General features: G+C 40.1%; 1 protein-coding gene across 5 annotated transcripts; it reads right to left on the bottom strand.

Annotated features, from left to right (window-relative positions):
• Positions 1 to 6941: 6941 nt before the first annotated feature.
• On the bottom strand, positions 6942 to 15693 carry prdm2a (PR domain containing 2, with ZNF domain a). Of its 5 annotated transcripts, XM_042228139.1 has the most exons (5): positions 15567 to 15662; positions 14558 to 14733; positions 14100 to 14161; positions 9116 to 13383; positions 6942 to 9031 (listed from the first exon to the last, which is right to left on the bottom strand). In XM_042228139.1, exon 4 carries the CDS (start codon positions 13315 to 13317, stop codon positions 9148 to 9150), a length of 4170 nt encoding a protein of 1389 aa, XP_042084073.1. In that variant the 5' UTR covers positions 13318 to 13383; positions 14100 to 14161; positions 14558 to 14733; positions 15567 to 15662; the 3' UTR covers positions 6942 to 9031; positions 9116 to 9147. The 5 variants fall into 5 exon arrangements, with proteins under 5 accessions (XP_042084073.1, XP_005946415.1, XP_014196850.1 ...); XM_005946353.3 differs by lacking the exon at positions 14558 to 14733 and having other exon boundaries at positions 15567 to 15693; XM_014341364.2 differs by lacking the exon at positions 14558 to 14733 and having other exon boundaries at positions 15181 to 15667.
• Between the last annotated feature and the right edge of the window lie 2315 nt (positions 15694 to 18008).

Here is an 18008-nt window from a genome sequence, read left to right as displayed (position 1 = left end):
TATGTTAAACTAAAAACCGTTGATCTGGAATTCTTACACCGTTTTTTGTCAATAGTGTGTTATTTACCATAAAGTAATTCAGAGTCAATCATACCAAAGTAACCAGAGAGGACAATATATTTTTAAATGTATAACTTTCTACAGGACTGACTATAATATCTTTATGTAAAAGTCCAGAGCATCTGAGGATTATCTGAGTACTAATAACTTTACACAAACCAAAGGACTCCATTACAGTGTTCATGAAATGCTGGGGTTATCCATCATCTGGGGCGTTCCTAAAGTGGAGTTCTGAAGTTTTCCTTGTGAGGGAGCTGGTGGTGAAGATCACAAGGCCCTCCTTGATTCCTCCGATGAGCTTCAGTCTTCCTGATGTTTGTAAAATGATTCCTCTCTCAGTGGGGTCAACAGAACATCTGGCACTGGACAGCTGTGATGAAAGAAGGGGAAGCAGTTTCTCCGAAACTCTGGACCCAGGAAACCCTCCCTAGTTCCCCCGAGTGGATGTAGCTGTTGATAATAATGTGGACTCTTATTAAATGAAAAGAACAAATTACACTACACTACTGAAACCTTCTGCTGCTGTTTTTAAAGTTTCCTTGATACCAGGCTGTAGAGTGCTCTGAAAATTTAAACCGTTTTAAATCCATTACACTCTCAGTCTTATGTTAAAATCTCAAAGGACAGCATTACATTTTTGATATTAACAGTAACTCTGGGCCTCTGTGGAGTGTGCAGCTGATCTCATTACTGTCTAAAAATGGATAACAAAACCTAAGGCGTGCTGAATCATTCACAAATACAGACTATTAGAGTAACGGGTGTGTAGCATGCTAACCAGCTAGCAACAAGCCTCTAATACGGTGCGTATGCTAGCCGCTAATCTAGCAAACGAATTAACAGAGTGTGTTACGTTCTTAGTCTAGGCATGCATTGAACACAACAAGAAATTGGCCCACTTACGCACCACTCAAGAAAGAACACAAACAGTAGTATCTTTTAAAGTGCTAAGCAGCCATTTATTTGCTTCAGCAGTGAGCAATGCCAAAAAATAACAAACAAAACTCCTTAATGGTCCCTATGCTTTCCTACACAAATAAAAACCAACCAACGTACCTAACTTTCTAACAAAAAACAGGAGAAAACTTGATCAACAAAAATGGCTTCTCACGCCTACTAGGCTGCTGCAGTGAACAATGTATACAAGGTGAAAAAAAAATACACAATTGCTACTTTACAAATCTATTTACAGCTATTTACAAGACTTAGGTTCTATTGCCAGACACACACACACAAAAAGGTTGTACTTGGTTATACTTGCAAATCAATGGGCAAAGACACTCTACAAAACAACAAATCAAAAACACATGTGCTTTGTTGGATGGAGGAGGCTACGAGAGGCCAGGTGTCTGTCATCTGGTGGTTAAATACTGGAGGTGATCAACCAGTTATCCAATCCGAGAACAGGAAGAGACTCCACCCAACTACTCAGCAGGCACGCCCAGGTGTCCACCCCCTAAGAAAGAAAAGGGGAAAAAACCCACAGCCATCCTCTGGTGGGAGGAATCACACATAAAACAAACACTGACAACATTGGATCATAACAAGTGATTTTAGGTATTTCAGAAATATAAGATAATAAGCTGTGTGTCTTTTTCATAATAATGACATGGTTATATTTACCTTGACCGAGTCAGTCGCCATCAGCAGATAAACTGTATCAGTCGGGCTACGTAAAAAGTGTGAGGAGCATGACCCAGTCGGCTTTGTGGTACCTTGAACGCCTTTCCACCCAAAAGTTAACAAGGGATTTGAAGAAAACGTAAAAGGCAGAGTGAGTCTGGAGCTCTACAGACTCAGCTGGCTGAAGTGTACTGAGGGCAGTACAGAGCAGATGCAGATGCGACGCATGGGATTCGAACCATCGCCGCTTTAGTTCAAACTCTGCTTACAGGCCTTGTCGCTTCCCATGAGCCACTTGGCCGGCCGATGAAACAGAGGCAATATTGCTATATTTAAACTACACACCATGCACAGTTGCACACCCATGTCTGCTTTTCTTATTAGCTGGGCACGAGGTAGTGATGTGCAATACTACATATTTTGGTATCGATCCGATACCAAGTAAATACGGGCTAGGATTGCCGATACCAATACCGATACTTTTTAATAAATAAGGTGGATGCCATATTGGATTGCTAAATCTCAATTAATTTTCATGACCTTAAGTGTTTTTTTGTGATGTTTCCTTTTTTATTATTAAATGGTTAAAACCCAGGACATAATTAGGACAAAGTTTATAATTAAACTAAAAAATACTTTATTATTGTGGTGGGGTGTGGTCTGCGATGGCGCTGCAGGTGAGATGGACTCACCGGCATCTAAAATCATGCCTCGCTGGCTTAAAACCTGTGCTCTGCTTTTGCTGTTGTTGTTTGGTGGTGATGTGTACAGCTGGCAGTGGGAGAGCTGCAGCTGTTGAATATACTGTTACAGCAACAGTGTGATTATTGTAAGGGTGGACAGCGCGTGGCTCGAGGTGAGCCGGAGGACGGCGCACCAGCGGGACCTGCCAAGGTAACAGGTAACAAGCCTTCTTTATAAACAGATAGTTTGATCATAGTGATGTGTGAGTGTCATTGTTTTTTGCCCTTTGCTTTAGGTGAGGTCCGAATGGCATCAGGCAAAGTTCTACAGTTCTACATGGATTACATGAACAGTGCCTGTCAACAAGCCAGCTGTCTTTACTGTTCAAACCAAAGATGCTGGAGAAGGTAGGTAACAGTCACATGGCCAAACACACATTGTGTGCTGTGGAATGCAATTATATTCGCTATGACTTACCTGCTCCCTCTGATTTTGAACACACGGGACACTGTCTGTTCATATCACATCTTTGTAGGTGGTTTGTCTCTGGCCATCGAGGGGCTGTGTGCACAACCAGGACAGAACCTGCACGGTGTCTTACCTGCCAGTGCTGCCACGAGACTACAGCATCCTTGTTAAATACAATGACAAGCACATCCCAGGCAGCCCCTTCTCTGCTAGGATTACTGGTAACTGTCTTTTTACATCAGTGTAGACCATCCATGCAGCCTCTAAGATGGCAGCCCAAACGCTACAGTAAAGTAATTCATTTCCTTCTCTAAGTGACATATCATGAGGACGTACCATCTGAAGGTGGGTTTAGCTGCAGATATTCCACTGGACATAGGAGAGCTTGACCTCAGCCAGGGAACAGCCTCTCTTACAACACCCTCAGGGCCAGAGGAGCCCTGCCTGCTGAAGATGCTATGTAACGCTCACGTTGGTGAGTGTCCGCCTGATAAGTGAGAAGTTGCTAAACAATGAGACTCAGCAGAATCCAAATACTTTATTAATCCCTAAGTAAAAGACAGAGGGGGGAAAGTAATAAAAGTTAAAGCATGGAGAAAGAAGCAGGAGCAACTGAAACGTGTGTATGCACACACAAGAATAAGCGTTGTTAACCCTCATCTGTTTTGTCTGTCTGTCTTCTGAATCTCGTTTGTTCCCAAGGAGATTGGCAAGTACCTTGTTAAGATCAAGAAGAACGGTCGTCATATTCCCAGCAGCCCAATTGCTGTTATGATTAAGCAGTCAGAGATTGGTGATGCAAGCCATGTGCGTGTGAGTGGACCGGGGCTGAGCAAGGCCAGGACTTTTGAGCCTGCAGACGTCATCATTGACACTCGTGATGCAGGTATATGCTCAGTGAAAGAATAAATACTAGAGATGGCAAAATACCACTTTTTTTATGTCCAATACCGATATCATAAACTTGGATATTTCCTGGTCGGTACAGTGTTATCCACGCAGAAGTTGATATAGTCTGTTATGCAGGTTGTTAGACCTCCTACGGCAGCTGAGATCCTTTGAGGTGAACAGGACTCTTCTAAGGATGTTCTATGACACTGTTGTGGTGTCTGCTATCTTTTATGCTGTGGTCTGCTGGAGTGGTGGAACGGCAGAGAGGGACAGGGGGAAACTTAACAAACTGGTCAAGAGGGCCAGCTCTGTCCTGGACTGTCTGCTGAAGTCCATTGAGCAGATTGGGGAGGAGAGGATGTTGTCTGAGCTAACATCCATCATGGACAACACTTCCCACCCCTGCATGAGACTGTACGAGCACTGAGCAGCTCGTTCAGTTGTAGACTTTTACAGCCACAGTTTAACATGGTTGCACACACACACACACACTTGTGTACATATCTCTGTACATTTTTATCTGTACATACAAATTTCAGTTGCTTATGTATATAGGACTACTTTGTGTCTTCCTTCTACATTTGTATTTGTATATGTATTGGAATGTAAAAATAATTAATCACGGTTAAAATGTGTCCATGACTTGAAAACTGATGATGATTCATCTCATTAATCATTACACACTGCTCTCCCCTACATAAGCTGTACTAATAGGTTAATCGTATCAGTATCGCCCCTGTATTTATTTGGTATTGGATCAATGCTAAAATTTGCAGTATTTTTATATTTTGTCTTTTTTTTTTTTTTTTTAAATGAACGACAATAAAAAAAATTCCTGGCCTAATTTTTCTTCATATTATTACTGGTATAAATTTTTACATGATATAAAGCTCATATCATGATATAGTAACACCATCCGATTCCAGTCCCTAGAACACAAATTGGTGAGACAAGCCGACTCACATCTGACAGTGAGAGCTCTGTGTGGCTTTCCATGAAGATTTAATAAAAAAGGAAGCTAATTAAACAACTTCCACCACAATGCTTCTCATAATATGCAAGAAAACAGTTCTTGCTAAAGGTGGAAATGACAAATTAGTTTGACCCGAAGACCAGTTGGTCGATGGAAATTACTTGTGTGGTTACATACAGGTAAAGGAAAGCTTAAAGCAGCTGGCGCTACGGTTGTTGGTGCTAGACAGGCTATTCTGACTATTTCAGAAACTGCTGATCTTCTTAGAGTCTCCGACAATCATCTATAGGGTTTACAGAGAAGTCATTAGAGAATGATCAAACTTTAAACTCCACAGCCTGCCTGAGTATTGTTGCAGTTATGTCCATCCCTTTATGATCACAGCGTACCTATCTTCTGATGGCTTCTTCCAGCAGAAAAATGCATTTTACAGCTTTTCAAAAATCCTAATATAGGAGCATTTCCAACTTTGAAATCCTTTCGATGAAATTGGTAGACATTTGCAGCTTGAAATGTCAGCTGTAATTCAGCTATAATGCACCAAGAATCAGTTTGTGGCTCTCATGCAACATTAACCAGTATTTGTGAATTCACATAAAAACACATTCAGAATGAAGTTATAAGTTAAAAGTGACAGAAATGCCATTACTCTCTTCAGTTAATGTTTGCTCTGGCCTTAACGGAAAGAAATATTTTTAATACACTCAGGCAGATCTATTCATCTAACTGACACAGACACAGAAGGACTGAGCTGTGTAATGCTCTAGAAAGGCTCAACCAAAAGGTACATATTAACCAGCAGCCCAGCATGTCTCTCAAATGTTAATCTGCACAATCTCAGCTTTTGATGGGAAAAGTCTAATTAGCAATTTTAGCTGTAGGTGGAGCTGAAAGACTAACAGTGGTGCAAAGAGTGGCACATACTGAGTAGCCTTTAGTATAGAAGAACGAGGAGGAGTTTGTTGGAATCTGTCAAGACTCAATTTTGTTTGTGTCATCAGATTACTTCTATCAACAGTCTGCAGGAAGAATGTACTGAGCCGCTTTGATGCTCATGGAAAAATTTCTGTACAAGCCAAAAGAATGTGGAAATGTGGAAAATGACCAGTTAATCAAATGGCTTCTCAACATTTTTAAATATCATACAAATACTCTCCACTTTCAAGATTTAAGCATGTGCAAGCATACAAATAGAGCATGAAAAAGCTATATATATAGTAAGTAATTAGTAGCAGACAATGCTAACACCAAGCTGTTTTTTAGGCTTGCCACATTTTCTTTTATCCTCCACTTGTCCAGTTTCCTCAGTTGTTGTAAGGACAGTATGCATTATCCAGATATTTCCCAGGTTTTTAGCAATTAAGTGTTTGGGAGTCACCTTATTGGTTTGAAGATATTTTTTTAAGCCCGTCAAACTTTGTTTTCGTTGGCAATTTTTGTCAAGATGTGTACTAGTATTTTTAGGTACTTTTGCTATAGCAAAAGTACCTAAAAATACAATTTAAAATATGTTCTTTGTTGTCTGTTATGTGAAGACACAATAACTGAGTCATCCCTTGAGTTAGGTGCCTTATTTATGCTTGGGTGATTCATAGGTCAGTGCTAAGGAGCTTAAAAAACACTTCTCTGAAAGTAGTCAGAGAAAAGGACTAAACTGAAAATTAGTTGGGAAAACAGCCAATGTCCAAAGAAAAACTTTGAAAGACCTTCAGAGAGCTTTGAGAATTCTTGCTCAAGACCACAAGAATAGAAGAAAAGTCAGATTCCTTGGAAGCAAAATATAAAGAATTGAGAGGTTTCTCAACACTTCTTCACAGTAAAGTAAAACAGCATGAAGAATGTGCGGTAGTGAGTTGCTCCTGTTGATTATATATCTTGTAGAATTAAAAATGCTATACTACATAACTGTTTTTTCAAGAATTGGGTCCTAGGATGGGAACTGTGGATATTCTTCCATGTACCAGAGACGAATAGTGCCCTCCCTCTCTTTTAGAGTGCAGAAAAACATGAATGGATTTTTCAAACAGAATATTGTAGTGTGGTAGAGATGCAGCGGTATTACATTATTATCTACCGTTCTCCTCAGTTATCTGCCATTCCTGAAGTTAAAGTAAGGAAAGTGCACCACCAGCTGGCCATTGTTGAATACTTTCAGAACACAATCCAAAGGCTGCAGCTCTTTACTGGGATTCTTGAAACTCAACTTGATCCATTAGATAAAGTTTCATATAGACTACACAAAAAGCTTTAACATTCTCAATTTATTCTGAACACTTGCTTGAAAAACGAAACAAAACTTTAGTGCAAATCATACAGAGAAATTGTTCAAAGACTGATAACATGATTTTTAAATTATTAATAAATATACATGACTCAATTTACACTACGAAATGCTACAAGCACTTTTCACAGTAAAATAACAGTCTCCCAAATCGTTCTGTACATCCAAGATGTTGAAGACTTTCTGAACGAAAGCAATATTATTAATAATGAGTTTGAAAGTCAAAAATGTATAAGTACCATTACTGTCCCTCAGATACAGGCCATTGTCAAGTTTTAGTTTGAGCAAATTAATAACACTCAGTTCAGTCATAACACAATTACTACCCTGTATAGCACTGGAGCAAACTAGTAGCTTAGAAATTTTTAAATAAACAGATACTTTACTGACATGATGCCACAAACATTTTTATATGCCACTAGAGGTTTGCTGCACAAAAAACAAAAAAACCCAAACAAAACAAAAACAAACCAAAAAAATATTCCCATACTGTGATTGATACATGTTGGACTTCATTTTACGCACTTCACACATTAAACTGTTGACAACTGCTGCACAGATTATAAGCAATGATGTAATGCTTGTATGTTACAGATGGAAATATCTTAACTGACTGCACATTAAGTGGGGCCAACACTACAAAAAAAAAAAAAGAAAAGAAAAAAAAGAACAAAAACACAAAAAAGCAAGCATTTGCAGAAAAAGTGCAAAATCAGGTGAGCAAATTAAGACAGTGAAGCCAAAACAAAGATTGGCTCTGTCAGTGTTCTTTAGACATGAACTTAAATGTAAAGCCAGCAGTGGCGCATCAGAATATTAGCACAGTATTTCTGTTTGGGAGTGCGCTGTAAATTCACCAAACTGCAGAGCTTCCCCAGACATTAAGAATTTATCTGTGGTGTCACACATTCAAAACGGCTGCAAAGGCAGCGCTGCGTTCTCAAGCAAAAGCTTTCCAGGTACGTTTTTTATCTTGTTTTTATGACAAGAAATGTCACATCAATGCAATATTTCAAAGCAACTTCTGCAAGGCCTGAATATGCAAATTGAGCTACAGTAAGTGATGGTGACTGCATTTGGGTGAACCACCTAAGTAAATTCTTTACTTGGGAAACACAGAATACTTGTTTTCACCACTTTTATGACACATTTAGTCATATTATATACATTAGATGGCACATAGAGCATTATTAATAAAACTCCCATACATGTATTTACAGTAGCAGCTCGGCCAATGACAAAATACGGTTTTGTACTGAGAAGGCTGTAGCATTAAATCAACTTAATCTCACATTCTCATGATGAAAAATGGACTTTCCCAAGTATTAAGTGACGCTGCTCAAATTCATAGTTGCAATTTATCATGATGCTTGTCACCAGTATTACATACACTATGGTTTTGTATGATTCTGTAGGCTGAAGTTCAGAAACAATCATACACATTTACATTTTCTTATCTCTGGCATGTCTTCTGGGTACTTACGCTGGTTACTTCCTAACAGGCCAACAAATGATCAGAGGCAGTGTTTAAGGCCTAATTGCATCTCCAAAAGAAAAAAAAGAAAAAAAAATCCGTCCCAAATGAATGCAACTTAAATCACAAGCTCACAGACAGCATGCATTAAGAGTTTAAACCAAAAGGCCACAGACAACAGTTAAGAAAAAGTGCAAATGCATGCGGGAAATGATTGCCACCTGCCATCGTCTAACCTAATGAGCAGAGTAGCCCTTCCAGCTCAGTTCCCCCCCCACTTCCTCTTCAGTTTGTGACATGTAGCAGTCAGATTAACTTCATGTGCAAATCCAAGCCGTTGACAGAAAGTTTCTGCAATGAAGGAGAACGCTACAAAACTCCAAAAATACTACAAAAGCATTCAAAGACTTGGTTATACACAAACCTACTCACTGCAGAATCCTTCATGGTCTGTTGTAAGTGTCCTGAATTCAGTTTATTATACAGTATTCTGCAGCCTACAAGTCTGCTGGGTTTACAGTGTCGTTACCAGTTTTCTCCCTTTAAAGTCACTGAAGGAGATCCATACAGCAGAGTCCTGAGAATAAAAATAAAACAGATTTCTTTACACAGCCGTGCTGAGAACTTACACACAAGCTACATGTGCTACTATGTTTGCTACCTGCTGATCCCCGATCGCCTGCTGTGTAGTCATCAGGCTGAAGCGCTCTGCTTAGCACTGCTGGTAACGGATCCGGTTGCTTCTTCTCTCCTCTGGGTGGGAGGCAACTCATCCTTCTGCGGTGCTGTCTGCCGAGGTTTGACAATAGTTATTTTGATGGGAACTCCTTTGACGCTGTGCTGCACTCTGCTATACTGCCGCATGGAGGGGTTAAAAGTGCGAACAATGGGAAGCTCATTCAAGGTGGGCGTCTCTTGTTTTGGCTGCGTGCTCTCTTTTATAATGATTTTACTCCTTTTGCTTGAAAAGACAGTTTGCACTGGTAGGATGGCAGGCCTCTTTGCAGAGGCGGACGTCTGGAGTCTCGTTTTATGTGGAGGTGAGCCTTGTTGTTGCTCTTCACCATGAGGAACCCCTCTATGCAAGTGTCCATCGTTTTCCTTCGTCACAGAGATCCCACAGTCTTTCCTTTTCTTTACCTCTTTAGGTTTCTTGGGGCAAACAGCCATGTGTTTGGTTCTGCTGCGACGCATTGTGAATTCCCTGCTGCAGTGTGGACACACAAATAATTCCTGCTGCTCACCCACCTGTACAGGTGACATTTTATTTGATGAATGCACGGACTTGTTCCTCTGCGGCATGACCCTTTGGGCAAACTTTTTCTTCCTTTTGTTAAGTACTTTGAACTTTACAGGTGGTTCCTGGCTAGGTTTGGACCTGTTTGACTGACTGACTCTGTTTGAAGCATTTAATCCATTTGTAGAATTGGTAGTAGACAGCACTCCATTTTGAGATTTTGCAAAGTGACGTAGAGGTATGGGATTCTTTCTGGGTGTGTATCGCCTTTTATCACTGGCATTGGCACAAGCCAAGATGTGCTTGTGGAGTTCTGGCATGTTATCAAAGCTTTTTCCACATTTGGTGCACCGAATGGCTGTACTGAAGGTCTGTGGGATGTTGTGTGTAGTGAAGTTTGTGGCTGAAGCCAACGAACCAGCAGGTGATCTGTTGTGGTAAGGAAATGGAGGGGGCTTGAAGCTGGGATAGTGCTGGTTAATGCCAAGACGAACATCAGGCCCTTTGATTTTGCCTCCATCTGAAGCCATGACTTTAATTGTTGTAAACAGTTCTTCAGCACCCACATCTACTTCACCCTCTTCCTTTTTCACCAATTTCTTGAGTTCCTCTTGAGCTTCAGGTCCTGAAGTATCTGTGTTGACTTTAGCTGAATTGTTGTAGTTCTGAGGTCTTAGTTTGCCTTTTTCTTCTTCTGTATGAGTACACTGCTGGCCTGGATGCAATTCTTCCTGATGCTGCTTCAGATTGCAAAGATATACAAATTCTTTTGTACAAGCACTGCAAACATAAGTCTTCCCAACACCGTGGAGGCTTGATCGATGGTCAAGTAAAGCAGAGGGTTTGCCAAAGAGCAGCACACAGAACTCACATTTGTAGGGCCAGTCATCAGCGTGGTCAGCTACATGATGACTAAGTTCCTTCATTGAATGGAAAAGCTTATCACACACATTGCAGATGAAATTCTTGGTGAATGTCTGCTCTTGGACATCATTTTCTGGATCATTTGAGGATTCATCTTCATTAACTTTCTCAGGAGAGGGAGCGGGTTCAGGTGAGATTTCAGGTGCGGAAGCAGAACTGTCAGGGGCTTCCTCAGGTTTTGTGGTTGGTGGCCCTGTCCCAACTGAGGGCTCTGGGTCAGAGTTTGACTCACCCAGAGGAGGACAATCTGATACCACTGAGGTGGAAGTGGACAGAGTTACCGATTCTGCGATGGAGGACACAAGAATAGTGGGTTCCACAGTTTGAGCACTGGGAACAGATACAATCTGTTGCTGTTCTATGTGATTAACAACCATCTGTGTAGGCGCTGGAGGCTCAGCTGTATTTTCTTGTAAGGTAATTGCAGCAGGAACTACATTCCCTGGGGCTTCAAGAGCTATTGTACACTCTATTAACACAGTGTTACTGGCAATGTTGTAAGAGTTGAGTAGGGAATCACGTAAAGTTACAGTGGGTGTGAACGGCACTTCTGTGACAGGTGCTGAATCAACTATTGGTGGGTTGAGAGCTATTTGATCAGTAAGAAACACATGGCCAGGTAAATTTAGTGTTGGGTCAAGTGGTTGGGAAAGTGTGACGAGATTTGCAGAGTTTGTAGTGGCAAATGTAGGCGTTAAATCACTCTCAGAAGAATTTAATGCATTTTCTGCGCAGAGTACCAAGGGTTCAGTAGTTATATTTGGGCCCAATACCTGGATTGGTTGGCTCGAAGCAGTGGAGATAGGTGGCGGTGGTGCCAAAACTGTGATTAATGAAGGAGCAGTAGGGAGCATGGTGTGTGCAGCTGGGGAAGCAAATGCTATAGTGCATGGTGAAGTTGGTTGCAAGGCGACAGGAGTCAAGGAGGCAGATGATGGAGTGAGAGAACTGTGGGGTAGGGTAAGTCCATAGACAAGTCCATCTGCAACAGGCTCCACTGGGGTAACAATGTTTGAACCCGTTACTATGGTGAAGTCTGTGACTAAAGGAGCCTCAGAATTTGCAAGACTTAGGTTTTGGTTTCCGATTTTTATCAAGGATTCTTCCATCGCTGCTTTTTGGTCTGCTTCATTGGAAAAAGCCTGTGAACCTGAATTTGACATAGTTTCAGATTCACAAAGGCTCTTTTTTTGCAAACTCAAATCAAGCACAGCATTAGCTAAAGCTACATCTTCTTGTCTTTTGACTGTATTAGAAAGATCCAGAGGTTGCTGGTTACAGGAATTACCGCCTGTCACAGGGGGCCAGTTGTCTGGCAAAACAGGTTTCACTGCTGTCTCCGTTACGGATGTAGTAACGTCATCATTGTCACAGACTGTTTGGTTCACAGGTGAACTATGTTGGTTTTCTATCTGCCCTGTACTTACAATATCAAAATCTCCCAGATCTGACAATGATGACTCTTCATTAGATGTTGGAGTCTGTTGTGGAGAGCCTGTTGGAGAGCCAGTTCTTCTCTTAAACTTTCCTGTTCCAGAAGGTAGGACAGAGATAGAGACAGGTGAGCATGGCTTCTGGCCATCTGTAATGAGCGCAAGTGTCGGTTTAAGGCCATCCTGCTTTTCTAGGAGCTGTTTTAGCTTTGGCGACAGAAACACTGTTCTTTCTTTCTGCACAACTGTAGACTCTGTATTCTGAGGAAGTAAATTCTCTATTAACGAAGATACAAGTGATGATGAAGATGAAGACACAACTACCTCAGACTCCAATTCGGTTTTAATTTGTGGTAAGAGAGGTGGTGTTGCAGTTCTCCTCTTGGCAAGTGGTTGACCAGGTATGTCATTGCTTATAACTGAATCTGCATTTAATACCTGGCTGATATGAGAGGGGTCCAGAATCAGGGCATCCAGTCCAACTAGAGTCGAAGACCCAGAATGGACCTCAGCTGCTTCACATTTACTGACTGTACTTGTTGACACTATCTTTCCATCAATGTAAAAACTCAGATTCTCTGAAATATTGCTAGAGACATCTAACATGTAATGTTCTTCATGTTCCCCTTCATTCTCCACAACAGCTGCAGGCGGTGTATTGTCACCAAGCCGTGTTTGCTGCTGAGATGATTCACTGACTGTTCTGTGAAGGTTTTCCTCTTGAGGCAGCTGAGCTTTTTCCACATGTGTGAACTGCAGCTGGTTCTCGTGAACTCTACGCTCATGGCGTCTCTTGTTGGTGTGGGTTGTGAATATTTTTTCACAGTACTTGCACGCATGATGCCCCTCTGATACTTCTGATGTGTGTGGCTGATCAGTGAGATCTCCAGCTGACAAAAGAGAAGTATTAGAGCTAGTCGTGGATGACGTATGAAGCTGCGTGACTGAATCTTCTGAATCCAGAGCGTTTGACTTTTCATGCAGCAGGTGACTTAAATTTGACGGAAAAGACATTTTGTTTTTGTATAAATGTGCCTCATCATTAGCCAAAGCATGGACCTCCATGTGTTTTTCCAAGGCTTGCTTGCTGGCAAACTGTCCTTCACAGTGCTGACAAGGGAAAGAGCTCCCATCTTTCTCAACCTGATAATGAGACCTCATCATGTCAGGTTCCATGTTGGAGTTGACTTGGTAGATCTCTTCTTCCTCCTCCCCTATCTCCTCACTGCCTCCAAATTCTGGTATGTACACACGAGGAGAGTGCTCCATCTTCTGTGATGTCTTGATCCAATTCTCTTAAGTATTTCTGTGACAAAACTTCGGCAGTTGTCACACCTATTGAAAAGAAGAAAAAAAAGAAAGAAATATTGACAGTAAATATGCCTCAGAAAACCGTATGAGGGACATTCCTTTTCTTTGACACCAAACACAGCCAAGAATAGATAAAAGCAGTTGGAAACCGAGTGTTTAATGTGGTCTGAACTATGAGGTTTTGGCTCTTGTTATTTGAAACTTTGGCCATATTTAATATGAACATGGACCTCAGACACAGTATACATTGAACAAAAATTAAGATAGCATAGCAGATCCCTTTAACTTCTACTTAACATATCTGTCATTTCAATTTTAAAGATGTAAAGCTGTTGAAGACAAATTGTTGTGTTTTTTTAATTTATTAATAAACACACATCAAATTGCCAACACCTGATTTACCTCAAGAGAAGCATTATTACTAGCAATCAAGGTATTCAGATTCATTATATTGTAATTGTATGGGACCGTACATAACTCCAACCATGGAAATCCCTCGTGGATTCAAAAGTATTTACCGTAAAGACAAAACAGACAGACAACATATAATTAAAATAATATCTAGATCAGTCATCACTAGAATATCCTCTCAAATGTCACCACCTGCTTGCACATCAGGGGTGGTCTGACTGTTGAGGTTCACGCTCTAATATTGCAGCATCTCTGGATTAAAATTAAAAGAGTGCGTTCAAGGGCACAATTTTTGTAAAATAAAACCCAAATGAATTGCAGCATCTTACCATTTTCACGTTTACTACAGGCAGATGTTTTCTTTAGCAGATGATCGCACTGAGTTTTCTTTCTGATGGAAGAAGACAAAACACATGGGAAAAAAAAAAAAAAAAAACTATCAAGACAGTTCCATAACACTGGATGACAGACAAACTCAAACTGCTAATGGGTGAGAAGAGAGAAGTGATCAAAGTAAGCAGAAGTGGCATGAGAGTAGTTGAGCTGTATGCTTTTATCTTTCTGGCTTACTGACTGCTGACTATGCTTTCAATGTCTTGTTAAGCTGTGCTGATGTGAGAAGGATCATGAAGCATCAAATGCAACATAAGATAAAAGACACTTAAGGGGGAAAAAAAAAGCTGCCATGTCAAAGTTATTTTCTGTAAATGTTTAATTTCAATTACAAGTCCAAAAATACTCATAATCTTTGTCAATGACCTCATTTAACCTGAGTGCCTTAAATTACCTGTTAAACTTGTTACATTCAATTCACCTGGTGATGGCCGCACAGCTTTTGTTTTAACTGCCTTTAATTTGAGAAGTAAATTGGTGCATTTGGACATTCATCTTCTTGTTGGTTTAACAAAATGGCAGGCCCATCGTGTCCCTGATTTGTCGTAGCTTCTTAGGACTGCACTCGCACTAAACAGCATCAAAATTAGCATAAACCAAGCGTTACGTTTATTTAAACAGGTTTCCCGTTTAAAACATGTATTTTTATTCATTCAGCATCACTGTTGATTTACTAGCGCACTTGCACCGAGAAGAGAAAACGTAAACAAAAACTCACTAATGCACAGACTATTTCTTCTATATTGCAGATAATCCCGTGGCGCGTTTCTGTAGCACAAATATATCGAAATCGTGCCGTTTACACAAAACAAAAACTGTTCCAGCACCATTCAAGGGCCTGCGCACTGAATAATTAGAGGCAGTCTCCAAACATTCAATTAGGATATTCATTAAAATGTGCTGAAACGCGTTTATTTAATACATATATCACGTAAAATGTAATTATAACACACATTTGTGAATATTTTATATTACTATAAATGCAATTCGGAATATCTTTGAAGTGCGTTCACGCACATCTGCTTCACCTGGTTTGATGACGCTCCCCGTCCTTGCACCATTGCTAACTGGTCACACAACACGTCGTCACATTACTGTTTTGCTACACAGGCTGCTAGCTTGTCCACTGAAAGGTCAACTCACTTTTTGAGTACACACATTTAACTACCCCCAGGATGCAAGAAAGTTGCTTGCAAATTATGCACTTGTAAGTGCCAAGGTCTCGTGACAATGCTGTCAGCAAAGTGAGAGAAATCAGCTGTTATCGTCCATTAAAGTACTAACGATATGCTGCTAGCATGAATGCTAGCTCGCAAGCACTGGCTAAATGTATCGTCGAGTTCGCGACACAACCTTCAAAAATAAGTCAAATAAAAGTGCACGTAAAGGTTTCCCGTACATACTCGTGTTTGCAGACAAACCGCCGCAGATGGACTTCTAATATTCCTCTTGAGCTGCTAGTAGACAGTTGTATTTTCTCCCCTTCCTTAATGCACCAACAAGGTTCTGGCTTTCTGATTGGTCAGACAAAATGGATGTCAAAATTGGTCCAATCAAAAGCAGTGTTGTTAAAGCCCATAAAAAACTTGAAAGCAAAAGCACATACACGCTATAAGCGAGAGGCAGCCAAACTGTCGTTTCAGATTTAAATGTGAATATTAATGTGGAGCTTGTTTATTTATTTTTTAATAAATGTTAGACATTCAGCTCTAGTTCTGCTGACTTTTACTCTTTAAAAACAAAAGTCCCATCTTCATGTTTGTGGTTGTTAGGTGTGAGAAATCCTCTGTTGGTATATTTTTAAATTTATTTTATTATTGTAATTGCTAGCTTTAAAAATGGTCCTCAACCGGAGGCCTGGGAGCTTGAGGGTCCTGCGCACTGTATCGAGTGCTCTTCTCTCAGCCCTTGGTACTCGCCCAGCTTGTCGTTTCCTTCTTATATTCTTATGGCCAGATCAGAGTGCAATATTTACAAAAAGACACAGTGGTACCAAACAGCCTCTTTGGATAATGTGCTGGCATCCGACCCCCAGAGTGAAAGGGGATAATGGCCATTTCAATCTTGCTGAATCTCATAATGAATGATAACAACAGGGGATATTTTAATTTCTTTAAAAAACACTAAAACCAAACAGTCAATGCAGTGTATGGATTTGACCTGTAGAGGGCGGCATATAATAAACTCTGTGGGCTCTGGGTGCACCTTCCATGCGGGTAATTCTGAAACTTTGATCATTTACAGTAGGACTAGCGCGTTTTTAGACATTTAGAATGAGTAATTCATCCTAGTTCTAACAGTGTTTAGTAGAAGTGTAATTTCAGTTTTTAATTGATAAACGTATAAATATAACTGTTTACAAAAACGTTTCTAAGGATGGAAGGTAAATAGGCACGTATTTTTCTGGTTCATTTACAACTTGCATTGATAGTTAGCTGTTAAATAGATGTTTCCACTTGAATTAGTACATTATTTTCAGGTCTCCTTCATTACAGTTGTCATGTTGTGTCAAGAAAACAGAATTCCCAGTGTGCTGGAAAGTTGAAGTTTCACGATGTGCACTGAGCACTTCTCTGTTTTCCCTTACTAGACAAGGCACTAGCTCATATTAAGCTCACATCTACATTGACAGACACTTGGCATCATGTCCACCTTAGCGTACAGGATTTTGAAAGCATCTGAACAAGTTCACCAGACTCTTTGTGCAGAACAAGGGTGGTACTCTCATGGCACATGCATGACATGTCTCTTTTAATTTTATATGTTCTAAGGGGTGTTTCATCATAAATAGCAAAGCTTCATCTATTATATATACATTTCTACTCTATATTCCCACTTGTAAATTCCAACTTTGAAAACCTGAAGTAGTTGGTACAGTGTGTTATGGTTCTTTAGGGATAAACAGCATTAGGTGGCACATAGCTCATTTAATGGCAAGTTGACTATGATGATGTTTATTTATAGCTTGTCATAGCGAAACTTACCCAGAGCTCCAGCGTGCCTTTCACAGCTGATGGCAATTCCAGCTGTGGAATTATAATGAGAAGTTTCCAATTGAGTCTGCTGGTCAGACACATCTGTCAAGTCATCGTCTAAGCAGGTGCTGAGTGCCTGGAAGTTACGTCAAACACATGGCTAAGTAGTTGGAAATGTGGAGAGGAGCTTTGCAAATAAAAATGCAAATGAGCACATAAAATGTAGAACACAATGAGTGATCAAGCTGTAGTGTCACATCATCGCTTTATTAACTCAGGGAAAAATGTTAGCTTACACATAGAAAATCTTTGCAGTGACACTATACAAAAAACCCTTCTATGTGCTGACTTGCACAAAGATAAAGTGTGTTTTTAAAGTTGCTTTTGTATCCCTGAGTTTATACTTTCTTCACTCCAGACATTTTATCGGGGAAGAAAAATAATTTAAATTGTGAAGTGATTTTGTAATTTATACATTTAAGATAAACATGTTTCATGACTCTATTCATTGGTTTAAACTTGGAGACAGTATTTAAAACAGGGATACTTAAATGAGTTCATGTGACAATAGTAAATGTAACAGCTAGTTTGTGAGCTATAAGGTAAGCCAGTCTATTATCCTAGTATAAAATTATTGAAAAATATTTTCTTTTGTATGTTTTGTTTTTCCTGTACTGTTAAATACAGTTTTCTGTTAGTCTTTGTTAAATTTACTGTGCAAAAGTCTTGATCCATCCCTCATTTCTTGATATTTTGCAAGAAAACTGGGAAATAGATGGAGCAGTTCATTAAAAATGCAAACATATATGGAAGGAAATACAGTGTATATATTGTCCAAAAACAGAGTTTGCATGATTCTAGCAATGTTGA

The sequence above is a fragment of the Haplochromis burtoni genome, unplaced genomic scaffold (assembly GCF_018398535.1).
Source record: "Haplochromis burtoni strain Fernald_Lab_line unplaced genomic scaffold, NCSU_Asbu1 Contig_306, whole genome shotgun sequence".
Classification (NCBI taxonomy): domain Eukaryota; kingdom Metazoa; phylum Chordata; class Actinopteri; order Cichliformes; family Cichlidae; genus Haplochromis; species Haplochromis burtoni.
Note: the sequence above shows the minus strand (reverse complement) of the source record. Positions and strands in the feature narration are given on the sequence as shown.